Source organism: Antechinus flavipes, chromosome 2 (assembly GCF_016432865.1).
Source record: "Antechinus flavipes isolate AdamAnt ecotype Samford, QLD, Australia chromosome 2, AdamAnt_v2, whole genome shotgun sequence".
In the NCBI taxonomy this organism is placed as follows: domain Eukaryota; kingdom Metazoa; phylum Chordata; class Mammalia; order Dasyuromorphia; family Dasyuridae; genus Antechinus; species Antechinus flavipes.
The window spans coordinates 562,381,212-562,407,227 of NC_067399.1; the positions used below are offsets into that span (position 1 = coordinate 562,381,212).

At 35.0% G+C, this 26,016-nt stretch overlaps 1 protein-coding gene across 2 annotated transcripts in view; it reads right to left on the bottom strand.

Moving 5' to 3' along the window:
- Window positions 1-7,101: 7,101 nt before the first annotated feature.
- SLCO3A1 (solute carrier organic anion transporter family member 3A1) overlaps window positions 7,102-26,016 on the bottom strand; it is a 372,919-nt gene continuing 354,004 nt past the window's right edge. The window contains exons 11-13 of one of the 2 annotated variants that reach the window (XM_051981051.1): window positions 21,163-21,245; window positions 20,892-21,057; window positions 7,102-7,401 (exon numbers count right to left, since the gene is read on the bottom strand). In XM_051981051.1, the coding sequence (XP_051837011.1) occupies window positions 20,974-21,057; window positions 21,163-21,245 (167 nt within the window). In that variant the 3' untranslated portion in view covers window positions 7,102-7,401; window positions 20,892-20,973. Of the gene's footprint in view, window positions 7,402-20,891; window positions 21,086-21,162; window positions 21,246-26,016 lie in introns of those variants that run through there. The other variant, XM_051981053.1, reaches the window with a different exon arrangement.

Genomic DNA, 26,016 nt, shown 5'->3' on the forward strand with positions numbered 1-26,016 from the left:
TTTTGACTAGATACTGACACAAGATGACAATAGATGTCTTGAATAACTTTTGGCATCCACATTTGAGGAGGCCAAAAGTACAAGCACATTATGCCATTTTGTAAATAGTACCATTTACTTTCTTCATTTCTCTAGTATCCTAGAAAATACATACATGTGCACAATACATGTCAAGAAAATGCATATATGTGCACAATACATGTCAAAAAAGTGAATGTGAGTATAAATGTATGTTTATAAGTGCCATTTTATATATATGTAGTTATATTACACAAAGATATATACGTGTTGTGAATATGGTTATACTTACAGCTATGTCTAGAGAAGAAGGTAGATAAAATTTCAGGAATATAATTTTTAGGATAAAGAAAATACTAAAGCAGGAATCAACAACCTCTTTATTTCTAAGTGCCATCAATAAGATGGAAAGATGTTATCAATGATAGTCAGCTTTAGGGTACAAGCAAAAAGAAAGAGGAAAAGGCAAAGGAAAAAGAAAGGGGAGAGATATAAAGAAGAAGGGCACAAAGAGAAGAGAAAGAATACTTATGATGAGGAATGAGATAGTGCTGCCAATTCTAGCCTTAAATGCCACCTATCACAGAGGAGATAAAATAGCATTTTCATAAAGAAGTTTCTATTATCAGCTACTCTGAGAAATGATCTTTACTGTTCTTTATATTGCAATTGTGTTAATTTCTCTTTTCTTGCTATGGAAGCAGAGTTCTATTATTTTCAGAGTGGGACTTAAGTGAACCCTCCATAACAGGGCAGTCAAGAAAGATCTGATAAGGTCATAGAATTATAGATTTAAAACTGAAGGATATTATTAGGAGTTATAGAGTCCAACTTCACTATTTTGCAGATCAGAAAATTGAGATATAGAATTAAGTGACTTCCCCAGAATCACACAACTCTGCAGTATTTGAAGTGGAATTAGAACTTAGTTCTTCTTGATTCTTAGTCCAGAGTTCTATCTGTTACATCATACTGTACCTAATATTTGAGTTATCATGAGTTGAATGGTTTCATTTTTTGCCTCTTGAGATACAAACTGTTCTTACAGAAGCAGGAGGATTGAAAAAAAATCTTATAGTAGACTGATACCTATAAAAGAGAAAGGGGCTGAGACAAAAGTAGGATAAAGTGTTGGAAGAGAGTTTATTCTTTAATGTGGGAAATGTGGAGGAGGAAAATGTTGGCTGAAATCCTTCCTGTTTCATCCCCTGAAGCTGATAAACCCATAGCAGCTTTTTGATCTTAGGGAGGTGAGAGTAAGAAAACTGAAAAAACACAGAAGAACCTTGAATAGTGTTGGCTTGCTAAGAATTCTTAACCTTATAATAGGTTTATATTTAATTGTTGTGGGTCCCTGGTGACTCACCCCTTGGCTTGTTCCCAAAGAATATCAAGGAATCAGATGGCAGGACAAATTAGATTGATCAAAGGCAAGATCAGATTCCCATGAATGGAAAACAACAGAGAAGTATTTGAACAAGCTTTTTTTTTTTTTTTTTTTCTCTCAAGAGAAAATAACATAAGAGGTTTTGGTCAAGGGAGCAAATATCTTTTAATTAGTGAGTTATTCCTAAAGGTTCTTGTGCTCAACAGGAAGAGAGAGGACCTGTTTTTTATTCCTTCACTGTATGTATCCTCTCGTTTTGATCTTGATTTTAATCAGAGTAGAATGTGGGAGTTATACCATAAATTTTCTCCTGGGGAGAAACAGGAGAATAATCTTCCCCAGTGCCTGAGACATAGTAGATGCTTAATGAATGCTTGCTGATTGATTGATTTATTGACTGAATGGAGTAATAGTGGCATTGGTGGAAAACCAAATCATTTTAAAGTGACAAAGACGATTAATACATCAGCAAGCATTTATGAAACTCTTGCTAAATTTCAGGCATTGTGATAAGTATTGAGGATATAAAGAAAAATGAAAAAAAAAGATATGCCCCCAACAACCTCCACTATAAAAAAGCTTACATTTTAATCACAGAGACAACATATCCATCAATAGGTACATATAAAATACATAAAGAGTAAATGAATGTTGAAAGTAATATTAAAGAAGAAGGCAAAAGAAGCTAAGAGGAAGGGGAAAGGCTTCTCGCAGAGGGTGAAGTTACAGCTGATATTAAAGGAAGTCAGGGATTCCAAAAGACAAAAGTGAGGAGAGAAAAATTCTAGGCATGGGACACGGCCAAGATGAAGCACAATGTGAGGAACACTAAATAGGCCAACTTGGCTGGATTGTAGAGTGTGTGGAGGGAGTGGTATAGGAAATTAAAAATACATAGGAAGGATCCATGGTGCAATGAGCTTAAATGGAAAATAGAGGAGTTCATATTAGATCCTAGTTGTAATTAGGAGACATTGAAGATTATTTAGTGGGGGAAGGGTGATGTGGTCAGATCTATGTTTTTTGAAAAATCATTTTGACAAGTTCATGGAGGATCAATTGGCATGGGGAGAACCTTGAATAGGGAGACCAATTATAAGGCTTTTGCAATAGAGGGCTTGCACTAGGATGGTGGTTGTATGAGTAGAAAATGAGGACAGATAGGAAAAAGAGGAGGTACAAAGGGCATTTAGCAGTGGATTAAATATATGGGATAAGTGTGTGAGTTGAAAATGACAGTGAGGATTTGAATTGAATAACTAAATAACTGAGAAGTAACTGAGAAGGTCCTTTCATTGGTTACAAAAGAAAAATTTAGAAGAAAGCTAGAGTTTGAGTTTTGATTTAAATGACTGAGTTTGAAATACCTATAGGAAGTGCCATTTGAAATGCTGGAATTTGGTAATGGATAGGTAATTGGAAGCATTACTATTCTGAGGAAAATTTTTGTGTTATTTTCGTGCTACTAAGTTCCCGACTTCCATATACATCTCTCCCCCTTCCCAATGAGAACATGGTTATTACTATCCTGTCTCAACTCACACAGCACAGAACTTTCACAGGAATGGCTGATTTAGAGCTACAAAGGAATTAAGGGATTATTTAGAGATCATCTAACCAAGAATATACTGCAGTCAGCTCAAACTACTTTTCTAGAGCTGATTATTAAATTTTCAGTTTGACTTTTTCCATCTTGGAAGATGTCAAATGCTATAAATCAAAGTTTGATTTATTTAAAAAAATTGTTTAGATTTAGGAATATGATAAAGAAAATGCTAATAGTTCAGATTAGGTTTAAAAGTGTATCATGTGAACTTTTTTCTTCCCTGGAGAGATACTTGGTCAACATTTACCATCTCACTGCTTAATATAACCCATTCATTTTTAACCAATGAGGCTGAGAGAGGTTATAAATATTTTAAAAGCCAGATTTTCTGATTCAAAATTCAAAACTCTTCCACATTTGTGTTGTGTGACCCTGGGCAAGTCATTTAACCTTATTTGTCTCAGCTCCTCATCTTTAAAATGAGATGGAGAAGGAAATGTTGAATCATTCCAGTGTTGTTGCCACAAAACCCCAAATGGGGCCACAAAGAGTGGTATATGGTTGAACAGCAACAGTTTCCATTTGAAAGTTCCAGAGAACCCTTTTACAGCCTGTTTTTTGAGACATTACACTCCTCATTTAGACTTGATGTGATGAGAATTTTTGATTTAGCTTCATAATCACTTTGCAATTATTATGATTGGTGAACATTATCTTCAATTTCATATATAGGATATGCTGCAGACTGGCTCTTTCAGTCTCCAGAGCTCACTTGGTCTGAGGGTATTGAACATGCAATCATAAAGCTCATTCCCCATCCATGCTCTGGTAGCTATCTTGCATATTCCTGCTTTTATGAAATGTGTCCTATATCTTTTAGTGGGCTGATAGAATTAGAGTGATATCTGGGGCAACAAGAAAAGTCTAAACATACAAGAATCTATATGAAATAAAACAATGATTGAATTCTACCTTGGAAGATATCTTAAACATCATGCCATTTACATACCATCATTTTCACCTATCATTCCTACCATCACCATGTATCATTTTCCAGATAACTAAATTCCAGAATTTCAAAATTGGAAGAGACCTTAAAGCCTATGAAGTTGAAATTATTTTTTACCAGAGAATTTCCTCTACTGTGACAGCCTGGTTTAGTGGATAAAGTGCTCAATTTGGATACTAAGATCTGGATTCAAATCTTGTCTCAGATACGAGCTGTATAATCTTGGGATAAATCACTTAATCTCCCTGGGTTTGGGCACAATGATTTCTAAGGTCCCTTTTATTTGTACATCTATTATCCTAACATCACTTAACAAGTGGTTATCTAGTCTTTGCTTAAAGATTTCCAACAAAGGAACAACTATCTTCATAGGTTCCCTATTCACTTTTGGATAGCTCTAATTGTTAGAAAATTTTTCCTTATATCAAGTCTACATTTACTTCTCTGAAACCTCTATTCATTGCTTTTGGGGCTATCTTGTTTGGCCAAAGAGGCATGTGACAGCTTTTCCAATATTTGAAGAGAACTAGCATGCTTCTTCTCTAAGCTAAAATTCTCCAGTTCCTTTAATTTATTCTTTTATGACATGATCCTAAGGCATGGCACCAGGTTGGTCATCCTCTTCTGGATATATTACAGTTATCAGTATCATTCCTAAAATATAATTGTTGTTTAGTCATTTCTGACTCCTCATGACTCTATTTATGGTTTTCTTGGCAAAGGTCTGGAAGTAGTTTGCCATTTCTTCTCCAGACTATTTTACAGATAAAGAAACTGAGGCAAACAGGGTGAAGTGAAAAAAAATGAAGCAAAAAAAGAGAAGAAATCAAGTCTTCTTATCTATATGGAGAGATGTGTCCTAGACATTAGAACTATGCATATTTCAGTATGTTTGGAACTAACTGAATGACTAGGGGCAAAGAGTTATCATTAATAGATATGTCAATATTGAAGAAAGCCTTTAGTGTAGAACCCCAGTTATCTTTCCTTGGTTCAGTGCCCCTACAAAGCTCACATTCTATTGGGGAGACAACATGAAAACAAGTACATGAATATACTTGGAGGCAGCCAATTTTCATAGGAAGACACCTGCTTAGTTTCCAATTTGGGACTACTATGAAAAGAGCTACAATGAATATTTTTGCATACATAGATCTTTTATCTTTTAAAAAAAAATTAGAATAAACAGGTTATAAGCTTGTTTCTTCTCTATTACAACTCTTTTCTTCTTGCCTTAATGCTGAACTGAAACTTTACTCTTCTTTTCTTCTTAACCTTCTCTTTATGCTCCCCCCCCAACACATGGATTTGTTTTGCTTGTGATTATTCCCTTACCTATTCTGCCCTCCTTCTCAGACACCTTTCAACTTTCCCTTATTCCTTTTCCCTTTTAATTCCCTTCTGAATTAAATGTATTTCTAAACCAAAATCTGTGTGTGGGTGGGAATTTGTGCAACTGTGTTCAATACTCTTTTATCCAGTTCAGAAAAACGTGGAGGTTCATGGTATTTCTATTCTCTACTCTCTTTCCTTTATGAATATGTACTTTTCATTTTGTTTATTTCTTTTATGCAATAGCGCTTTCCCTCCTTTTATTCCTTTTTTCTTCTGAGTATAGTCCTCTGTTTCTTCCATTTTTGTCATTTTCTAAGACTATTAGAACAAATAGACCCTCTGTCATTTTTACCTTTTTTTTTTCATGACCTTAATGACATTAGGATTCCAAGAAGACATTTCTTATCATTTGCTCCTTATCATTTTATTAACATATAAACAATTCATCTTCATTTTAAATTAAATATGTGTATCTTTTTGTGTTTCTCTTGTGCCTCTGCTTCCATTTCAGAGTGTTTAAGCTGAGTCCTAAAGGAAGTGAGGGCAATTGGGAAGAAGAGATGTGGAGGGAGAGAATTTCAGGAATGATTTATAGCCAATGAAAAGGCATGGAGTCAAGATAGAGTCATAGGTGAGGACCATCAAGAAAGGCATTGATCACAGAGGTTTTTAGAGGGGCATAGAATGTAAGAAGACTGGAACAGTATAAGCTATTCTAAAAAGCTTTTTTGGCTGCTTTATCATACTAGTAACTCATATTGATTTTGGAGTCCATTAAAACCTCATATGGCTTTCATATTAACTACCACCTAATGGCATCTCCCCTATTTTATACTTCTGAGGTTGATTTTTTGAAACAAAGTACAGAACTTTATATTTATCCTCATTAAATCTCATCTTTTACATTAAATCTAATGTTCTTACCTGTGGAGATAATTTTGGAAACTATCATAGATGTCATATACATATATATCATATCTTTTACAATTAAGTCTAATATTCTAACCTTTTGAGATATTTTTGTAATGCACACATATACATATATGTATTATGTAAGTATATATTATATCTCTTTTATTTGAAATCTAATGTTATAGCCTTTTGGGATGTTTTTGGAAACTATCATAGAACAAGTTAACTATTCTTTTCTAGCCTTCCATCTTCTGATGATTTGAGAATGATACCATATGCCTTTATATATATCAAATAATTCTCCATATAAATTACACAGATCCAAGGACAGATAACTGGAATTTTATACTAAAACTCTTCTTCAACATTGATATATCTATCTTAATGATAATTCTGCACTTAGTCATTCAGCTAGTTCTAAACATACAGAAATACAAATACTTCTATTGTCTAGGCCACATCTCTCTATCTTGTCCATGAGATAAGAAGACTTGCCAATATTTTTTGGCTGATAACTATGACCAGGGAAAACATCAGGGAAAATTATGTTATTTCTTAGGGGTGGGACTCCATAGGTAACTGATTATTAGTCATCCACAGCCAACACTCTTTGCATGAGGAAATGTCACATTTTAAGTTTAGAGCAATGATGTCTACAATTGTTTTGTTCATACACTATTAGCAGTAATTATCAAAATACAGCAGAATAAATAGATTGAGCATGTGCCCTTAATATATGTATGTTTATTTATTTCTAACTTATATAATGTGTTGTTCCATTAATAATTATGTAGATTATAAAACTTATACAATAATAAATTAAATGATAATAACAAATAATATTTATTATTTATTTTAAAATATATTATTCATAGATTATTTATAAAATATTTAATGTTGATAAATAATAAATTTAAAAGGATGAGATAAAAATGAAGTAATATTTGCTCCTAGTATCACTAGAGAGCCATAATAGTTTATTGAGTAAGGGGAGACATGGTCAAACCCGTGCATTAGGAGAATCTCTTTGGAAGTTGGATGGAAGATTGTTTGGAGAGAGGAGAAGCTGGATGTAGGAAGAATAAATTGCATCTCTTAACTTCTGCTTCCACCTGCTTACCCACTTTTTTCCTTTTCCTTCCTTCTTTGTATTTCATCAAATCATCTCTGACAGGGTCATTTCTTTAGAAAAAACTTAAGAGTAGCAGAAGAAAACAGAAGCATGTTAACATCAGAGCACTAACATTACATCACAGACTACAACTTTCATTTAATTCCTGCTCCAGCCCCTCAAGTAACAGGGTAGATAAGAGACCAGAAATTCTGTTTTTGGTTACTTCCAGTTCCCATTTCTCTGTTCTGCCAGAAGCTGAACAAAGGCAATTGACTCACAAACAAATTAAATGTTTCAGCTGCACTAATGAGTGCAGGGACCACAGGATGCCTCTGTAGTTCTCCAATGGCCAAATAAAGTGCATGCATCCATCTAATTCTACACCTTTAGTACCAAAATAATATATTTTTAAAATTTTCCTAAAGGGAAAAAGCAAGCAAATCTCTACAAAAGTAAGAGATGGGAAGGAATAAGTATGTAGTGCCTACTGTGTGCTAAGTGCTGTGCTAAATACTTTATGAATTATTTGTGATCTTCACAATGACCCTGCAAGGTAGTTATTATTATCATTTTACAGTTGAGGAAACTGAGGCAAGCAGAAGTAAAGTAACTTTCCCAGTATTACATAACTAGTAATTGTTGTGTAATTACTTTTGGCTGAGATTGGATTTGAACTCAGTTTGTCTTGACTCTAGGCCTTGAGCTCAATCCACTGTGTTGCTCAGTTGTTTTTCAGTTAGGATCCAGAGGGAAAAAAGGAAGGTTCATACAGCAAACATTTACTTAATAATTTTTCTGTTCGTTTTCAATTTCATTTATTCAATCATACTAACTACTACATTCAGCCTTTGTCTTCTAGTGTCCTTTCAAATCTGCCTGACCCAGTTGCTGTCATTATCTGTATGGCTAGTAAGCCATACTGTAGCATAAAGAAACCAGATCTACACCATTCCCCCAATTTGCCAGTCCATGATATTTGTCAAAAAAAATAATGAAGGTCACCTGATGTGGACTATTGTAATCAGGCCCCCAAAGAGATGGGACCTCTCTAAGGTTACACAAGTAGTCAAGTAGCAGAACTGGGATTTAAGTACAAGGCCTGTGACTAGAATTTTATTGTTCTTCCCACTTTACTATGTTTTCCATAGATGGTAAAGATAAAATGGTATCTAACTCCAATCGCCAATGAATCTGTGAAGTGATGGGGTTCATAGGAAAAAAAATTATCTCTGAAGTTAGAGAACCTGGTTTCAAATCCTGGCTCTGATACTGCTTGTATGACATTTAACCAGTTCCTTAACCTTCCTGGTTCTCAATTTCCTTTTCTGCCATAGAAGAGAATTTGAACTATTTGGCCTCTGAGACCCTTCTCAGTTCTAGTTCTTTGGCCTTGCCCTTCCTACCCATTTTGTGCAGCTGTGTACTGAGTCCAAACAGAAGATTTACTCAATGTAGTGTAGGTCTCTTTTATGTTCTTTTCATATTGCATGGCTACTATTGAAGCATTGGATGATACATTGATTCTCTATAACTGGTCCATGTTGTTTTTTCTCAAATCATACATTTTTAATGATATATTTTACTCTGCTTCTTCTTATAACTTCTTGTTGGTAATATTTGCAGCCTATTCAAGACTCTTATGAGGTTCTATATTGGCCTTTGAGTGACCCTCAACTTCAGTTCTTCGGCCATCAGAATATTCCATGGTTCACAGTCAGATAAAATCATTGCAATGATGGAAAAGGAAGTTTCCCTGAGATGGAGTTGTTCATTTTCTCCTTTCTTGGTATCTACTTTTCCATTTAATTCAATAACATCGACTAACTACTATACTAAATGCAAGTCATTGAAACAGGTATTGCAGACACAACAACAGATCCAACAAAAGATTTGCTCTCAATCATTTCACAATTTAATAGGGGGAGGAGAACAACTACATATATAATTTTAAATCAAAGGTAAGTGTGGTGAGTATAAAAGACAGATCTAGACAAAGTGACATGAAAAATTTTAAGGAGTTATTTTCATCTTGGGAAAGGTCAAGAAAAGGGTAGGGGAAAGATTAATGGAAGAAATAGAATTTGAGGTGGGATTTACAGAAAGAAAGGGATGTGAACAGATAAAAATGAAGGAAACAAGGAATTCATGCCAGGTAAGTGGTCAGTCAGTACAAAAGTGGAGAAATGGAAGAATGCTGAATGAAAATAAAATGTGACAAATAGTTTGTCTTGATAGGAAAATAGAATATACAAAGAGAAATATGTGCAATGAGGCTGGGCGGGTTAATTGTAGTTACACGATTTATACTTAATGGGTCTCTCTCATATGGCCTTGCTCAAGAATCCATTCAACTTAACTAAATAAACATTTTTTATGCACCCAATATATGTAAGGTACCCTGGTATTGCCCTTCCTCAGAAGACAATTGGAGGTCTGGCCAGTCTCTTGTTGGGTTAATGTCTTCTTTTAGGGGAAAAGTATAGGAGTAAAGCAGAAAAGCAGCAAGTCTTTTTTATCTCTTATTACTCTGACTAGTGATCTGGCTTTTATAGGAATTCATCCCCCCTGATTTATTTTGATTTCCTTGCCACATACACAACCACATATATGTGTATATATACATATATATATATATGCTATTGTATATTACTATGTGCAAAGCAATATGCTAAAAAAAACTAGTGATATGAAAAGGGAAAAGCACAGTCTGTTTTCAAGTATCTCAAAGTCTAATGGGAAATTACTACGTGCAAACAATTACATACACATAGCTAATGAGTGTCTGAAGCTGTATTTAAATGCAGGTCTTTCTGACTCTAGGCCCTGCATTTTATTTACTATAACACCTAGCTGCCAATAAGGATAGGGATGGAGAAAAGTTCCCCCTAGAACAATAGTGATAGCAATGGTGGTCAGGGATGCACATATGCACATATATATGTTTAGTAAGCATTCATGTGCACATTCTGGGTTTACTTAATTTTCACAGTGTGCCCCCAGTGACTCATGGGCATCAATCAATGCTGAAATCATGAATCCCATGAAATCAGGATCATTAGGCAACCCCTAGAAAACTCCATTGGGGAAGGTTGTGCTACTCTTTTCTAGGGAAGATATAAAGGATAACAGTGAGATCTACATATTTTATATATATATATATATATATATATAAATTTCCTCTCACCTCTCTCTTGTCAAGTCGATGTATGTTAGCACTGTAGTATAGGAAGAATATCTTGAGGAGAAACTATAATTCAAGAAGAAATCAAAGGTTTCTCTGCTGTGTGTGTGTGTGTGTGTGTGTGTGTGTGTGTGTGTGTGTGTGTTGTGGTAGTGATGGAGAGACATTCTCTTATGAAGGAATGCAAACTTTTGTGTTCTTAACTTTATTATCCCGTTGTACAAAATGATTATTTCTCAGTTTCTTCCCTTCCCCCAAGTAGAGATTTTGAAGAAGAATAAATCACATCACGAGATGCAGCTACATGCTAGAACAAGTGTTCTTTTAGCATTTTTATAAAACTGAGATTGCTCGTACTATTGCTCTGGGAGGGAGTTGCTTTTCTCGATCCCTATCCTTATTGGCAAATAGATGGTAGAGTAGGTAGAGATCAGGACCTAAAGTTAAGAAGACCTGCATTTAAATACAGCTTCAGACACTGGCTATGTGTACATAATTGTTTGAATGTAGTATTTTCCATTACAATTTGAAGTGCTTGAAGATAGAGACTATACTTTTCCCTTTTTATATCTCCAGAATTTAGTCTATTGCTTGGCACATAGTAAGGAATTAATAAATGTTTATCAACTGTCTGATTGACTGGAATTTGGAGTATAAAGACTATGTGTGTTATCCTAAGCTGTATGTGTGTATATATGTGTGTGTATGTGTATATATATATATGCATAAATATATAATGTACTTATATATGAAATCATGCTCTATGTTCCTATACAATATTAGAATCTAGAAGAAAAAAAGATTCAGTGAGCACAGCTAAGAAGGTGAAGAAAAGGCAGCAATTTGCCAGAGTTCTCACCCAAACCCTTCAGATCACCTTTAAATAATACATTAAAACAATTCCTGGAGGAGTAGGACCCACAAAAGGAAGGGGTGAAATGATTTTCTAGCCAAAGGTAACTTAGAAGGTCAGCTGACACTTAGATAGTCTGTTGCACTGGGGTGAGATTGGATCACAGTCCAGAGCAGGCTGCACCAGCACAAATCCAGCTCCAGCAAACCAGAAACAGGTCTTGGAAGTCACTGAATCAGCAAAGGCTGCTTTTGGAACTTTTAACCCACAGACAATAAGGGGGTGTTAGAATCCTTACAAAGTGATGTCAGTTGCCTGATTTAGCATGGTACTTAGCAAATTCTCTAGCTCACTAATGTATTTAAGTACTCATTGGAGTTCACACTTTTGGGAGATTCACAAGTCAGTATTCAGTATGAGACTCACAAGTCAGAAACCCACAGTCCCACTCTCTCAGAGGAGGAGTCAACCTTTGAGAGAGCATAAAAAACAGCTGAGCTCAGTCAGCAGAGTTCAGTTGGAAAGATTCAGAGTGGAGGAGCATCAGTTCAGAAGAAGCCCACTCTCCGATGCGGAACCAGATTCATTCACTTAATCTCATACCACTGGTGGCTGGCCTCCTGCACTTCCCCCACTGAGACCAAAGTTGGTCTGAAGGCTCTCCAGAAAGCTGCCCAGCCCCAGGCAAGGAGACAAGACTCGAAAGGAGAAAATAAACGTTTGGATTTTATAAGCTGTCTGTATTTTGAGGTGATTATTATATGGAACTGAAACTAAGGCTACTCCCAGAAAACCTCCCCCGAGAAACCTGCTCCCACAGAGAACCACCTTATATTATAAAAAAGAAGAGAACACCACAAGAGGGCTAAACAACTAATCAGAAAGAAATTATAAGGGTCTCTGACTACTGAGGCAGGACTCTGTTGCCTTATCTGTACTCAGATCCAGGTGGAAGTGTAGCATGGCAGTACCAGGGAGAGGAGGAGCATTAGCACACTAGAACTTGTGGTCATAGTGGATGAGGACCCTCATCACACCAGGACAGAAAAGATTGCTTATTGTTGCTTATAGATCAGAGCACAGCCCAAAGAAATAGTTAACAATTCTCTTTACATGATACCATTTTGAAAGAGCTGAAAACTTATAGGTCTCTAGAAATATCTTTAAAAACAGCTGCACAAAAGCCCTGAAACTTGGAACAATGCATCCTCCACTCTGGAAACAAAAAAAAAAATCATCATAGAAAGTTACCATGTTGACAAAGAAGATCAAAACACATACTCGAAGATAATAAAATCAAATATTCTACATCCAAAACCTCCAAGAAAAAAAATTGATTGTAAATTGAAAAAAAATGAATTGATCTCAAACCAAGGAAGAACTCAAAAAAGATTCTGAAAATCAACTAAGAGAAAAAATTGGGAAGAGGAATGAGAATGATGCAAGAAACTTCTTTAGAAAGAGAATTGGCGAAAAGAAAAGAAGGTATGAAAGCTTACTGAAGAAAATTCCTTAAAAATTTGAATTGAGCAAATGAAAGCTGACCATGAAAAATCAAAAAACAATGAAACAAAACCAAAATAATGAAAAAAATTGAAGACATTATGGAAACATCTCATTGGAAAAATAACTGACTTGGAAAATTAATCTAGGAGAGATAATTTAAAAATTATTAATCTAGCTGAAAGCCATGAACAAAAAAGAGCCTAGAAATCATCTTTCAAGAAATTATCAAGGAAAACTGTCCTGGTATTTTAGAACCAGAGGGCAAAGTAGAATTTGAAAGAATCCACCAATAACCTCCTGAAAGAGATACAAAAATGAAAATTCCCAAGAAAGTTATAGTCAAATTCCAGAACTCTAAAGATCAAGGAGATCAAGGAGAAAATATTTCAAGAAGCCAGATAGATACAATTTAAGTATCATGGAATCACAGTCAGAATAACACAAGATTTAAAGTATCTAAGGGCTTGAAATATGATATTCTGAATGGCAAAGGAATTAGGATTACAATAAAAAATCACCTACCCAGAAAAACTGAGTCTAATCCTTCAGGGGGAAAAGTTGATGTTCAGCAAAACAGAGGACTTTCAAGTATTCTTGATGAAAAGATGAAAAGACCAGAGCTTATTTCAACAATTTAACTTTCAAATACAAGACAAGAAAAGCACAAAAAGGTAAACAGGATGGGGAAATCATCAGAGAGTTCGTAAAATAAAATTTTGTACATTCCTACATAAGAAGATACTTTCTCATTATTAGGGCAGTTAGAAGACTAAGGCATAGGTGTGAGTTGAATATGAAAGAATGATATTTAAAAAAATAAAATTAAAGGGCAAGATAGGAATGTGCCTGAAGAGAGGAAGAGAGAGAGAGAGAGAGAGAGAGAGAGAGAGAAAGAGAGAGAGAGAAAGAGAGAGAGAGAGAAAGAGAGAGAGAGAGAGCGAGAGAGAGAGAGAAAGAGAGAGAGAGAGAGAGCGAGAGAGAGAGAGAGAGAGAAAGAGAGAGAGAAGAGAGAGAGAGAGAGAGAGAGAGAGAGAAAGAGAGAGAGAGAAAGAGAGAGAGAGAGAGAGCGAGAGAGAGAGAGAGAGAAAGAGAGAGAGAGAGAGGAGAGAGAGAGAGAAAGAGAGAGAGAGAGAGAGAGAGAGAGAGAGAGAGAGAGAAAGAGAGAGAGAGAGAGAGAGAGAGAGAGAGAGAAAGAGAGAGAGAGAGAGAGAGAGAGAGAGAGAAAGAGAGAGAGAGAGAGAGAGAGAGAGAGAGAGAGAGAGAGAGAGAGAGAGAATAGGGCAAATTATCTCACATAAAAGAGACAAAAAAAAGCTTGAAGGGAAGTGGAAGGGAAGAGGGGAAAAGTATGGGGAAATGTACGAACTCTTACTCACTTATCAAAATTGGCTCAAAGAGGAATAACAAACACACTCAACAACAATATTATAAGATGATGAGCAATTTTCAATAATACAATGATTTTAGGCAACTCTAAAGAACTTAATTATGAAAAAAACTATTCATGCCTAGAGAACCAATGTTATCGGAATATAACTTGAAGTATACTTTTATTTTTTACTGTCTATACTTTTCTTGAAGATTTTTTTTGAGGGAGTCTTATGTTTTCTTTGACAACATGATTGATACGAAAATATTTTGCATGACTAAACCTATATTGCATTGCTTGCCTTGTCATTGAGAGTAAGGGTGAGGAGGGAGGAAGAGAAAAAATTTGGAATTCAAAGTTTAAAAAAGAATGTTAAAAATTATTTTTACAGGGGAAAATAAAATGTTAAATAATTTCAAAAAAGAAAAAGAAGCAAAAAAAGGAAAAAGGTTCATTTGCAGTCTTTGATGTTTGCTAATTGTTGGACACTGGATAAGTCACTAGAACTCCCTGAGCCTCATTTCCCTTATGTTTAATATGGAGATATTAGCAGCTGCTAATTTCTTGCAAAGATGTATTGTTAAATATGAAATGAGACAGTAGATGTTAGATGTTTTATAAATCTTTAATCACATTATCATTATGTAACATTATTTATGTATGTATATATCTAAATGTATGTGTGTATATATATAACCTCTGTATGTATGTATATATACATATATATATTTATATATCTAGACCTATAATTTAATTTAATCAGACTTGGAAATTCCTAGTGTTGTTTCCTACTGTTCATGCCATTTGGTAACTTCTTTTTCATGATAGCCCAAACTAGTTAATATATTAGATGGAGCATGTGAACTCAAATTTTATAGCTTTAAAGATGTATATATTTCCACTAACCTACATTTGGGACATTTATATATTTATTTCCTCAATAGTTTTTTTTTTTTAAATTTTTCTAATTACATGTAAAGATAGTTTTCAACATTCATTTTTGCAAGATTTTGTTTTTCAAATGTTTTCTTCCTTCCTCTCTTATCTCCCTCCTCTCTTACTTCCCTCCTCTGCAAGACAGCGGACAACCTGATATAGATTATACATATACGATTATTTTAAACATATTTTCACATCTGTCATGCTGTGAAAAAAAATCAGAATAAAAAAGGAAAAAAAACTTGAAAAAAGAAGACAAACAAGCCTCAATCCTTCTTCAGTCTTCATGGTTCTTTCTCTGGATATGGATGGCATTTTCCTTCCCAACTCTATTGGAATTGTTTTCTATCACTGTATTACTGAGAAGAATTTAGTTTATCATAGTTGATCACCACATAATCTTGCTGCTATTATGTATAATGTTCTCCTGGTTCAACTCGCTTCATTCAGCATTCATCTACCAAGCTTATTCAGCCACTCCCCAACAGGGCATCCACTCAGTTTCCAGGTCCTTGCTACTACAAAAAGAGCTGCTACAAACATTTTTGCACATGTGATCTCTGCTAGTAGTGACACTGCTACATCAAAGAGTATGCACAGTTTTATAGCCCCTTGGGCATAGTTTCAAATTGCTCTCCAGAATGTTTGGATCCTTTCACAGCTCTACCAACAATGTATTAGTGTGGGACATTTATATTTAGCAATATTAAAACAAGGCTCTATGACTATGTAACACTTGGATATAAGGCCTTAATAAGTGCTTTTTGATTGATATGTTTATGTATACAAAGGAAATGCACACATAAAACATTTACATATGGACACCATCATGAAAAGACATTGATATGGGTGGACACCAACTCACTACAGTAGGAATTCATGTGTATATCTGCTGATGACTTGATCATTACTGCAGGCCAATTCATCAATATCAATCACTGAACAAGATTACTTTAAATTAAAAAAAAAAATCCTACCTCCTAAGACCACAAAAGTTTCCTGCAGATGTGAGTAACATCATTAAAAGCTCTTTTAAAGAGCAAGAGAGTAGATACCTAAATGTGCTTTAGCTTTGTCCTAATTTGTCTTGACAGATTGTACTGAATATGACTCATCCTCAGGATACTTTATAATTTTCCCTTAAAATTCTCAATAATAGGGAAGTGTCTACAGTCTAAGTGCTCTTTTTATCTCTTGCATTTTCCCACAAAGCTTATACTGAATATTTTGATTCTGACTTGGGCACAATGTAGGGTCAGATTTCTTTCAAATGTAAAAACAGGAATTACTAGAATCAAACTCCAACCTGGTATCAACCTTCTTGTGTACCTTCCTGCCATTTGTAGCTAACTAGGGGATCCATTACCAAATATTTTCATTTTTCATCAGTGATGTGAGGATGTTAAGTTATATTCATCAGGATATTTTTCTTTTTTCTTAATTCCTCCATAGGTACAATGTTCTAGTGCTTCCCATTCATCTTTGAATTAAGAACTATACACAGCTACTGCAATAGATGAGAACTACTCTACAATAGAAATTCATTAATAGGAGCACGAATATCCAAGAAAAGTATAAATATAATGATATATTGGAACAGGAGCTTTTGAAAGGCTATATGAGGAAATAAGATTTAGGAATAAAATTTAAACTGAATATTCCAATAAGTAAAAGTGAAAACAACTGAATTATGAGAAGTTTCTAAACAGAAGAATTAAAATTGTATTTCTTGGCACAAAAATCTGGACTCTATTATAGCATCTTGGATGTCAGCATTGGAAATAACCTCAATGGCCGTCAAGAACAACCCTTAGCTGCAAAAACATCCTAACAGCGGTCACTGAGTTTTTGCATGAAGACTTCCAAAGCAAGGAATCTACTGCCCGTGAAAGCAGTCATTCCCCGATGGAACAGCTCTAAGTGTTGTTAGAAAATTTGTCATCATATTAGGGTTAAATTTGTTTTGCAATCTCCACCCAGTGTGCTCGATTCTGTCCTCTGGGGCCAAACACACCAAATCCAATTTTTCTTCCATGTGATGGCTCTTCAAATATTTAAAGAGAGCTATTATATACCCACTGCATTTTCTCTTTTCTCAAAGGAGATAATATTTGTAAAGTGCTTAGCACAATGCTTGGTGCACAGTAGGCACTTAGGCCATTTGTTCTATCACTCCCAGGTCCTTCCTTCACTATATCATTCTCATACTGCACGAACTCAAGAATTTTCACAGTCCCAGTTGCCTTCCTGTGAACGTGTTCCAGCTCTGAAGTACCCTTTCTAACTTATGGCACCTAATATTTAAAACAATATAACAGAGACATTCATACTATTACCCTTCTAGTCCTTAATGCGGGGCTTCTCTTGATGAGCCCCCCGTTTGTGTTAACTTTCTCATTTGCCTTGGCACACTATTAACTTACAATTGAAGCGACAAAACCTTTCTGCCAAAACCACAGATCTTTTTCATTTCAACTGCTGCCTTATCATGCAGCTAAGGGACATAAGAAAAGAGAGCTGGTCTTAGGGACAGGAAGCCTGTAGTTCAAATCCTGTCTCAGACTTAATGTGTGTGACCTGGGCACGTTTCTTAATCTCAATTCAGTTTCAATTTCCTTGACTATAAAATGGGAATAATAATCCTATCTACTTCACATATTTTCTGTGAAGATAAAATGCAATAACTTATGTAAAGTTACCTATGTTAAACTATGTAAAAGGAGATAAATTTATGTTTTGTGAACCTTGAACAACTACTATTATTAGTGTGCTCAACTTATATAAGTATCCAATACTACGTTATTATGCTATGTTGTATATATGAAGTTAATTTCATGAACTCAAATGTAAAAATTTATATTTATTCCTATTAAATTTTACCCAATACTCTAGTTTGCCAAGATAGATTTCAATTCTAACTCTATTATTCAACATTTTAGCTATCATTCCCAGCTTTGTGTTATCTGCAAATTTGATAAGGAGCTTATCCAAAAGGACTCCTTTATACAAACTATGCTTGTATTCATTGTTCCTGAAGTGTTCAAGAAATTAACACAACTGTTTATAAGCTTATCTTCCTTTCCTGGGTTGTATGATTAACAACCAGAACCAGATTGGTTTCCCCTGATCTCGTGTAACCCTTAGCAGTGTAACCTGGTTTCTCTGCCAAACCTGGAGTACTTTGGACAAGACTCTTGTAATTGCAAATGCTGATGTGACATTAACTACTTGTTTGTGTGAGGAAGAGAGTTTGCCTTTGAGCGTTGAAGAGGAGAGACAGAGAGAAAGAGGGGAGGTGGGTAGATGGGAGGGAGGGAGGCAGAGAGGGAGGAGGAAAGAAGGGAGGGAGGGAGAGAGGAAGAGATGTTTATGGTTTTTGATTCTTTTTGACACAGATTCTAGGGAAGCAAAAAAAAAAAAAAAAAAAAAAAGACTCTTTTGCAAACATGTAGAGGAAGTTGGGTCCTCAACATGTCAACTTGCTTTCCTAGAAACTCCAGGGAATTTACCTTGGTAAGAGATCAGGGCTTTTTTCTCTCTCTTGATTGAAAGAAATTTCATTCTCATCTAAGAAACCCATTCAGATTTGTGTCTTTACTGGCATAGTCTAATCATTATAACTTCTCTGATTTCTATTTGCTACATATGTGGATATACTCATAGTTCACTATTTATGATATTCTTTTGTGTGACCTAGTGTTTGACAAGAAAAGGTAAGACTGATAGGTATAAGCTTAGGGAACCTGCTCTCTTAAGAATAAGTGTCCAGAAAAGATTTTTTTTTTGTTACCAATCATTTGTATCCCTCAACCAGCAATATTTTTGAAGATTACCTATCTTGAAATCAATATCAACGTCTATATCCATTTTGCATCTATTTGCTGCTCTGTCTGGCTTTAACCCCACAGAACAAGATGTCCCTAAGCCAGGTACTCCCTGATGTCCCTATCTCTTTTATGACTCCTGTGGCATGTCATTATTCCCCATTAGATTGTAAGCTTTTTAAGGGCAGGGGTTTTTGTATCCTTACTCCTTAGCACAGTACGTGGCACATAATAGGAACTTAACAAATATTTATTGAATAAAATTGAATATCCATATCTATATCATCTAAATCTATATTTATGTCATCTATATATAATTCTAATCTGATATTTCTCTCTCAAAGGCAACAGAAATAGAGTGTCCAATCTCTTAGTTCTTCTCCTGGTCCTCTTAAGGTCAAGGTTCTTGGAGAAGAGTAGACAAAACTCCAGAAGTACCTGTCAGTGCCTCCAACAGAGTTACCTTTCCAGTTGGTTAAACCTTCTACATAGACAAACACATGATAGGCACCACATAGCTTACATACCTTATACCAGGAAGAATACATTTTTCAGATTTGTGAATGAGACTTCTTTTATGTCCACTATTTTTTCCCCTTTTTACATAAAATTCTTGGACTCGGTCAATATGCTTGAACACTTCAGTAAATTGAAATCTTTGCTGAACTTACTTTATAATACAATATTCTGACCCTTTCACAGCACTACATATTTAATGATCCAGGGATTATTTTTTTTTTAAAGGCCCTTCTATTCACAGCTGCTCAAGTTGTGTGGGTGTTTATGTGAGAATTGGGTGAGCACTGATTTTTAGTGAGAAATTATTTTACAATTTGAATTCATAGTAAAAGCTTTAAAAACATGATCTGAACAGGAAAATTGCTTCTGTAATGTCTCTGGAGGAAAAATCCTTTTATTAATACAATCAACTATTGGATGTCATTCTTCTTACTTAATTATGTTTATCTGCCAATGGGGTAACTATGTTTGTTATGTTTGTAATTTTTATGGGTGCAAATGATGCCTGGAAATAATTGTTCTGAATGAGAATTGCTAGTATTTACTCATGGGTATCTGCATTGTAAAGGCTTCGTTAGAAATTTAACCCTTCACTCATGTTTTGAGAAAATGAGAGATCTGGATTTCTAGGTTTTCAAGGGTCAATGTGAAGTCAGAGATAGAATCATAGATAGTGCTCCTTTCAAACTTCTAAGAATAAGGTTCATTCCTCCTTGACAAGAAATTGTACCCCAGAATATAAGTGAAACCCTCACTTCCCTCAAGACATACTTCTTTCACGAAGGCTTCCTTAGCTTATTTAAGTTTACAGTGATTTTTCCCATCGCTGAATTTTTGTGGTCTGTGTTGCACATTATGACATTTAATTATCTCCTTAATCATGTACATGTAAACATAAATTTTACTCTCTGATTTATAAGTGGGTGTTTTATTGCCCCAAATAAAACTCCTGAGTTTATAATAAATTTATACTATTTATAGTATTAAATGTAAAATAAAAGCCATATTACCACGAACCTTCAGAAGATTTTAGTAGTGGGTGGCAAATACATTAAAGTCAGTTTATGTTAAGAATGATGGAAAAGGAGCATACTTAATAGTAAGCCTTTGATTCTGAATTTTGTAGACATAGGATCTGAGTTCAAATCCCTGCTCTGATAGTGCCTGTGTGACTTTTATAGCCACTTTATTTCATTCTGCCTCAGTTTCTTCATCTGTAAAATAAAGAGGTTGGACTATATTGCCTTTAAATCCCTTGCTAGCTCTAAATTTATAACCTACTTCTTTATATCTGTCATAGGCACTGGCATAATACAGGGCACACAATAAAGACTAAATTAATACCTGTTGGCTTGATCTGAAACTGAATAAAAATTTACCACATGAAAGTCAGAAGGAAGTCATTAGCTCTGCCAAGAAGTCATTGTTCTTTAATAAAAGCTGGAGATTTATTATCATTCATTAGTTGTCAGGATCTTCCTCATCAGCAATTGCCGCCACCACCTCTCCTTGGCTATTACTTCTCTTCCCAAATTTGTCAAGTCTCTGAAACACATAGATTACACATTTAGATCTAAAAGAGATCTTAGAATTAGTCCAACCCTTAATTTTTAGATGAGGAAACTGAGGCTTAGAGAAGTCGTGACTTACCAGTTGGTCACACAAGTAGCAGAGCCAGGATTTGAACCCAGGTCCACTAGCACCAAATCCAGGGGTCATTCCATTGCACCATACTGTCAGAAAAAAAAAAATAAAGGAGACCAAACATGATTGTTCCTAAGACTTGTGTTCATGGGATCTATCTGTCCCCACACAGAACTTGAGTCTAAGTGGACTTTGACTAGCCATTAAGGTTTCATACCACTTGTTAGAACAGAAATAGATTTCAGAACCCAGTTCAGTGGAGTCCCTTTATATATCAAGAGGGTCATGTCTATAAAGAATCAGTGAGTCTATCATTAAGCAGGTATGACAATCAAAGAGTTGCTAGATTCAGTTATCTACTCAAAAATGGCTGGTTGTCCCGACTTTCCCTTCATAAATCTATTTTTTTTCTTTCCTTGGCTTGGGGAATTTGGACATCCTTGTCTTTTTCAATTACTCCATTTCTTGAGAAACAGTTGGATTCCAAAACCCTGAGAGATCTTTGCCTTGTATTAAGTTGATGGACAAAGAAGCTATGATATCATCCCATGGGAACTCCTTTCACTGAGACAGATCAGACCCCTCTAATTTAAGTCTTCAAAAGGTCCTGTGGTTTGTCTGAGCGTATAGAATTAGTAAGCATCAGAGGCGAGATTTGAACTTAGCTCATTCTAACTCTAAATTGAGCACTCTGCCATGCCAAATTGCCTTGTACTTTGTGATTGGTAACTAGCTATCTTCTTCTTATTTGGGAAAAGTGAGGGGAAAGATCTTTTACCAAGAAATAAAGCCCTCTGCTTAGAGTTTTCTGCTAGGCTCTGGATGATACAATCCATTCCTATATATTATCTTCTATCAAACAACCAATAATTAATCATTTACTCCCAGGTGATCTCAAGATAGGACAACATCTTCTGGCTTTCATATTTTTTCTGTCTGTTCTCTAGAAGCCGTCTTGGTCTCTTTATCAACACAATCCCGGAAGCAGATAACAATATGGTCCTATATGGGTCATAGTCAAGGGCATATTCACTATTTCAAAAAAATTCCAGATCCCATTATCTTTAGCATCTTGCTCAGGCCACATGTCTATTTTTTTTTTATCATATTGAATTAATTAATTTATCTAGATTTTTATATACATGAAGTTTGAGGTGATAAAAAAGTATATTTTTTAAAAATCAAATTCAAATTTAAGCACCAACAAACTCTTTGGAATATTGGTCTATAAGGTGACAACTCTTTCCTTGTAATAACATAACCATTTTTGATATGGAGTAGAAATAGCATTGATTAATTTGAATAACATTTGATTAAGTTACAGATTTTGATATGCTGCTCCCAAATCAGCAATATCAAACATTAAATCACTGATAGGATGGAATTCACCTGGGCCATTAATACAGGTTGAAACATATGTGTCTTGTCTTGCATTTTGGGGTAGGCCATATTCAAGAAGTCAATAGTCTAGCTGCAGACTAAGACTAGACAGAAGAATAATCAAATAAAAAGGAGATCTGATTGTTGTCTGTAACAAAAATGAATGTTGATGAGGTCATGGAGTTTAATAAATACTTGTTTGTAAAGGAGTAAAGTAATAGAAAAGTTAAGAGTTTGAAGAAAAGAAAAAATCAAATACTGTTACAAAAAGATATACAGCCCAGAAAAAGATGCATTCTGAAAAATAGCTTATTTCTGATGCTCTTAATCCACATTCAGAATTCCTTTTTACTGGTGTCTTTAAAAAGGGGAGCGATAGTATTACTTAGTTTGGAGGCTCAATTTGTAAATATAGAATCACAAAAATCATTGATTTCTTTCCTAAATAAGGGCCCTATAGATTTATTTCAGATTTTTGAAATTTTTGACTGAATTTCAATATACTCTTCCACCTTCAAAGATGCCATTAGAAAAAGATAACAATTGACAAAAGATGGACTGGTCATGTAGACAGAGCAAAGGATAAATAATGGGCAATCCAAGTGGCTATTAGTTACCCACACTGGCTGGAGAATGAAAGGAACTTTGAATGTCCCCCGTCTGCTGTGTTTATGAGAAGACATGGATTGGATAGGTAGAAATGGATTTACTGTAAATGAAACCACTGAAAGGAAAACCTCATCTGATAAGAGAGCACAGATCTACTGAATGATTCTATCATTACTCTATTTGCCCCTACTTCACAGAAAGATGTTCTCTCAATATTCAGCTAACCCTTCCATATCCCCCTTTCTCTGCAATGACTAGGCTGCAACAAGAATCATTCAGAAGTTCCACCTAATAATGAGCCAGCAGAGATTGGGAAAGGCATTAAACTCCAGGAATTCCAGTTTATAGAGGATCCCAAGTTCCATGCCCCATGATTTGAGAGAGGCATGGAATTAGAATTTCCATTCTTTTATCTAGTGTTTGGTCCAATTGGATGCATGAATCAGACATCAGCTAAATACTTTGTTGTATTATCCATACTCCCTCCCTGGATCCAAAGCAACTTCTGTACCATCTGGAGACTGCTGACATAGAGAAGAACCTGCAAATAGCTGCTTCCAAGTGAAAGATATTTTATTATATATTGATTTTTATATTATATGTTGTTTATTTGCTTTTATTAATTCTAAACCAAGAATAAAAACATGAAGTTAAGTATGATTTATGTATTTACATGGGGAGTTGGATCCTTCAAGGCAAAGTCGTGTAACAAGGGCTCCTTAAATTACTTAACATACTAGAGGAAAAAAACAGGCTGGGTTTGTCAAAGGAAGGGATCCAGAATTGTTTTGTTTGGATAAATCTAAAATAATCTATTCCTCCTAGATAACAAGTCAGTGATCCCCTGCAGAAAGAAGTAGAAGTGAGATGTAGAAGATAATCCACTCTAGGGAAACCAGAGCTTGGCATTTCCTCTGGACTGTTGTTCAGTTGGGTTCATGCAGATAATCCTCTGGGTGAAAATGACATTCTTTAGGGCTTGATTTTTCTTTGGCAAACAGAATTAGATGAGTAAATATCAATATTTCTTGGTAGTTAAAAAACTATTGGCGTTAGCTTTGGAATTGGTAGCCAAAAGACTTAGTTCTGAGTTCTGTTACTTACCAGCTGTGTAATGATGGGGAACCCAGACTCTCTAAGCCTGTTTTCTCATTTACTAAATAAGGATTATAATACTATATACACTGTCTACCTCAGAAATTGTGAGGAAAACACAATGGAGGAAAACAGTTTTGGAAAACTAAAAAACAACATATGCATGTAAATTATTATTATTGTTAATAGCAATGGTAATAATTTATACTACAGATATCATACAATGCACATTATAGTGTGACATTATATAATATGCACAGCTATTTATTGGTAAAAAATTAATAATAATAATAATAATATTGCCTTCATTTTCTCTGGTGGTTCTCCAATGCCTTTGTCTGAACAATAAAGAATTGAAGTTGCTTATTCTTTTTCCATGGAGAATCTGAAAATGTTTGCATTATAATCAGAAGAAACTCCTAGAGAATACAGAGCTTGAATTCTGGATTTTGGTCATATTAAATAATTGTTTAGATTCTGTTTTCTTTCACCAAGACAATTCAAGTTGGGCATTAGGATATAGATCAGGATTTACAAAATATTCAAATAATTTAGGAATTTCATGACCTATGGAATAACCAGTGGTCTTTGACATATCTTTATATTATTCTTTGCTCTTTGAAGAGGACTTAGTAAAGTTGTTGATTATAAGTCTCCTGTTAAGCCAGTAGATCCAAATGGGTAGGATGGGGCAATTGCAGAATTTGCATTTGGTCAGCTTTACGACTCTTAAATGAGAAATAAGATACCTGACGGAAAGTGATGGAAAAGTAGAGGTGGACTCTGCTTTTAGAGTAAAGAGGATTTTCCCTATTCTCATCAGGTGATTCCTTAATTGATAAAAACACTAAATGGAGAAGAGATGAGATTTTTTGTTAAAAAGCAAATTTGAAACTCTGGAATAAAAATATTGATGCCTTAGGCAACAGGACTTCTTCCTCCCACCCTCAACTCATTTTCCAGTGCAAATGAGTCCCAGTTCCCAAGAGACCCCTCACAACCACTTTTTCAGCAGCTTCAGCATCTTTAGGTATCAGGATGAAGACTGTTGAAATTGCATTTTCCTGGGATTTTCCTGCTGGAGAGAATAAATCACTTTACTTTGCAAAATAAATAAACACATAAATAACACAGCAGGGCCAAAGGAGCCCCCATGGATCCAACAATTCCATTAATCCAGTCTGTAGAGAGGTAGGCAGAACTTACCACTTCAAAACTCTCTTCCCATACTCTATCAGGTTCTTGGTTTCACTCCAAGATGGGATAAGAGCTCAGCTTTGGAAAAGGAAAAGCTGTTTTAAAATGATGTTTTTGGTCTTTTACCTGTCAAATCCCTGCATTGTGACTCTCTTTTCTTTCTAAAGAAGAGCTTTGTGGTGATTAATAAATTATACTCAATTGGAAAGGCTCAAAGTGAGAGTGAAGAGCTTTTTTAGAATAATAAGCTAGTTATTGTAATCTGAGAAATAATTCAAGTGATAAACTACCCAGAAGACAAAACAAATTGCTTAATTCCATTTCTATATAGCATCTAGCAGAAAGAAATAAGCATAGAGGGTTTAGTGGGGGATTTATTCTAATGGCAAAATCACATTCTCCATGGAGTCCTTGGCTATCTTTCCCAAAGAGGGCTGTACTATCCTCATGATGATCTAAAAACTCCTAACATTTTCTCCATTTTCTTCAGAGACTATAGTTTCATCTGTCCCCTATTTAGAGGTAAAGACCTGATTTCCTAACTGCTGTTTGTCAAACAGTCACTCCTCCTTTTCTGCT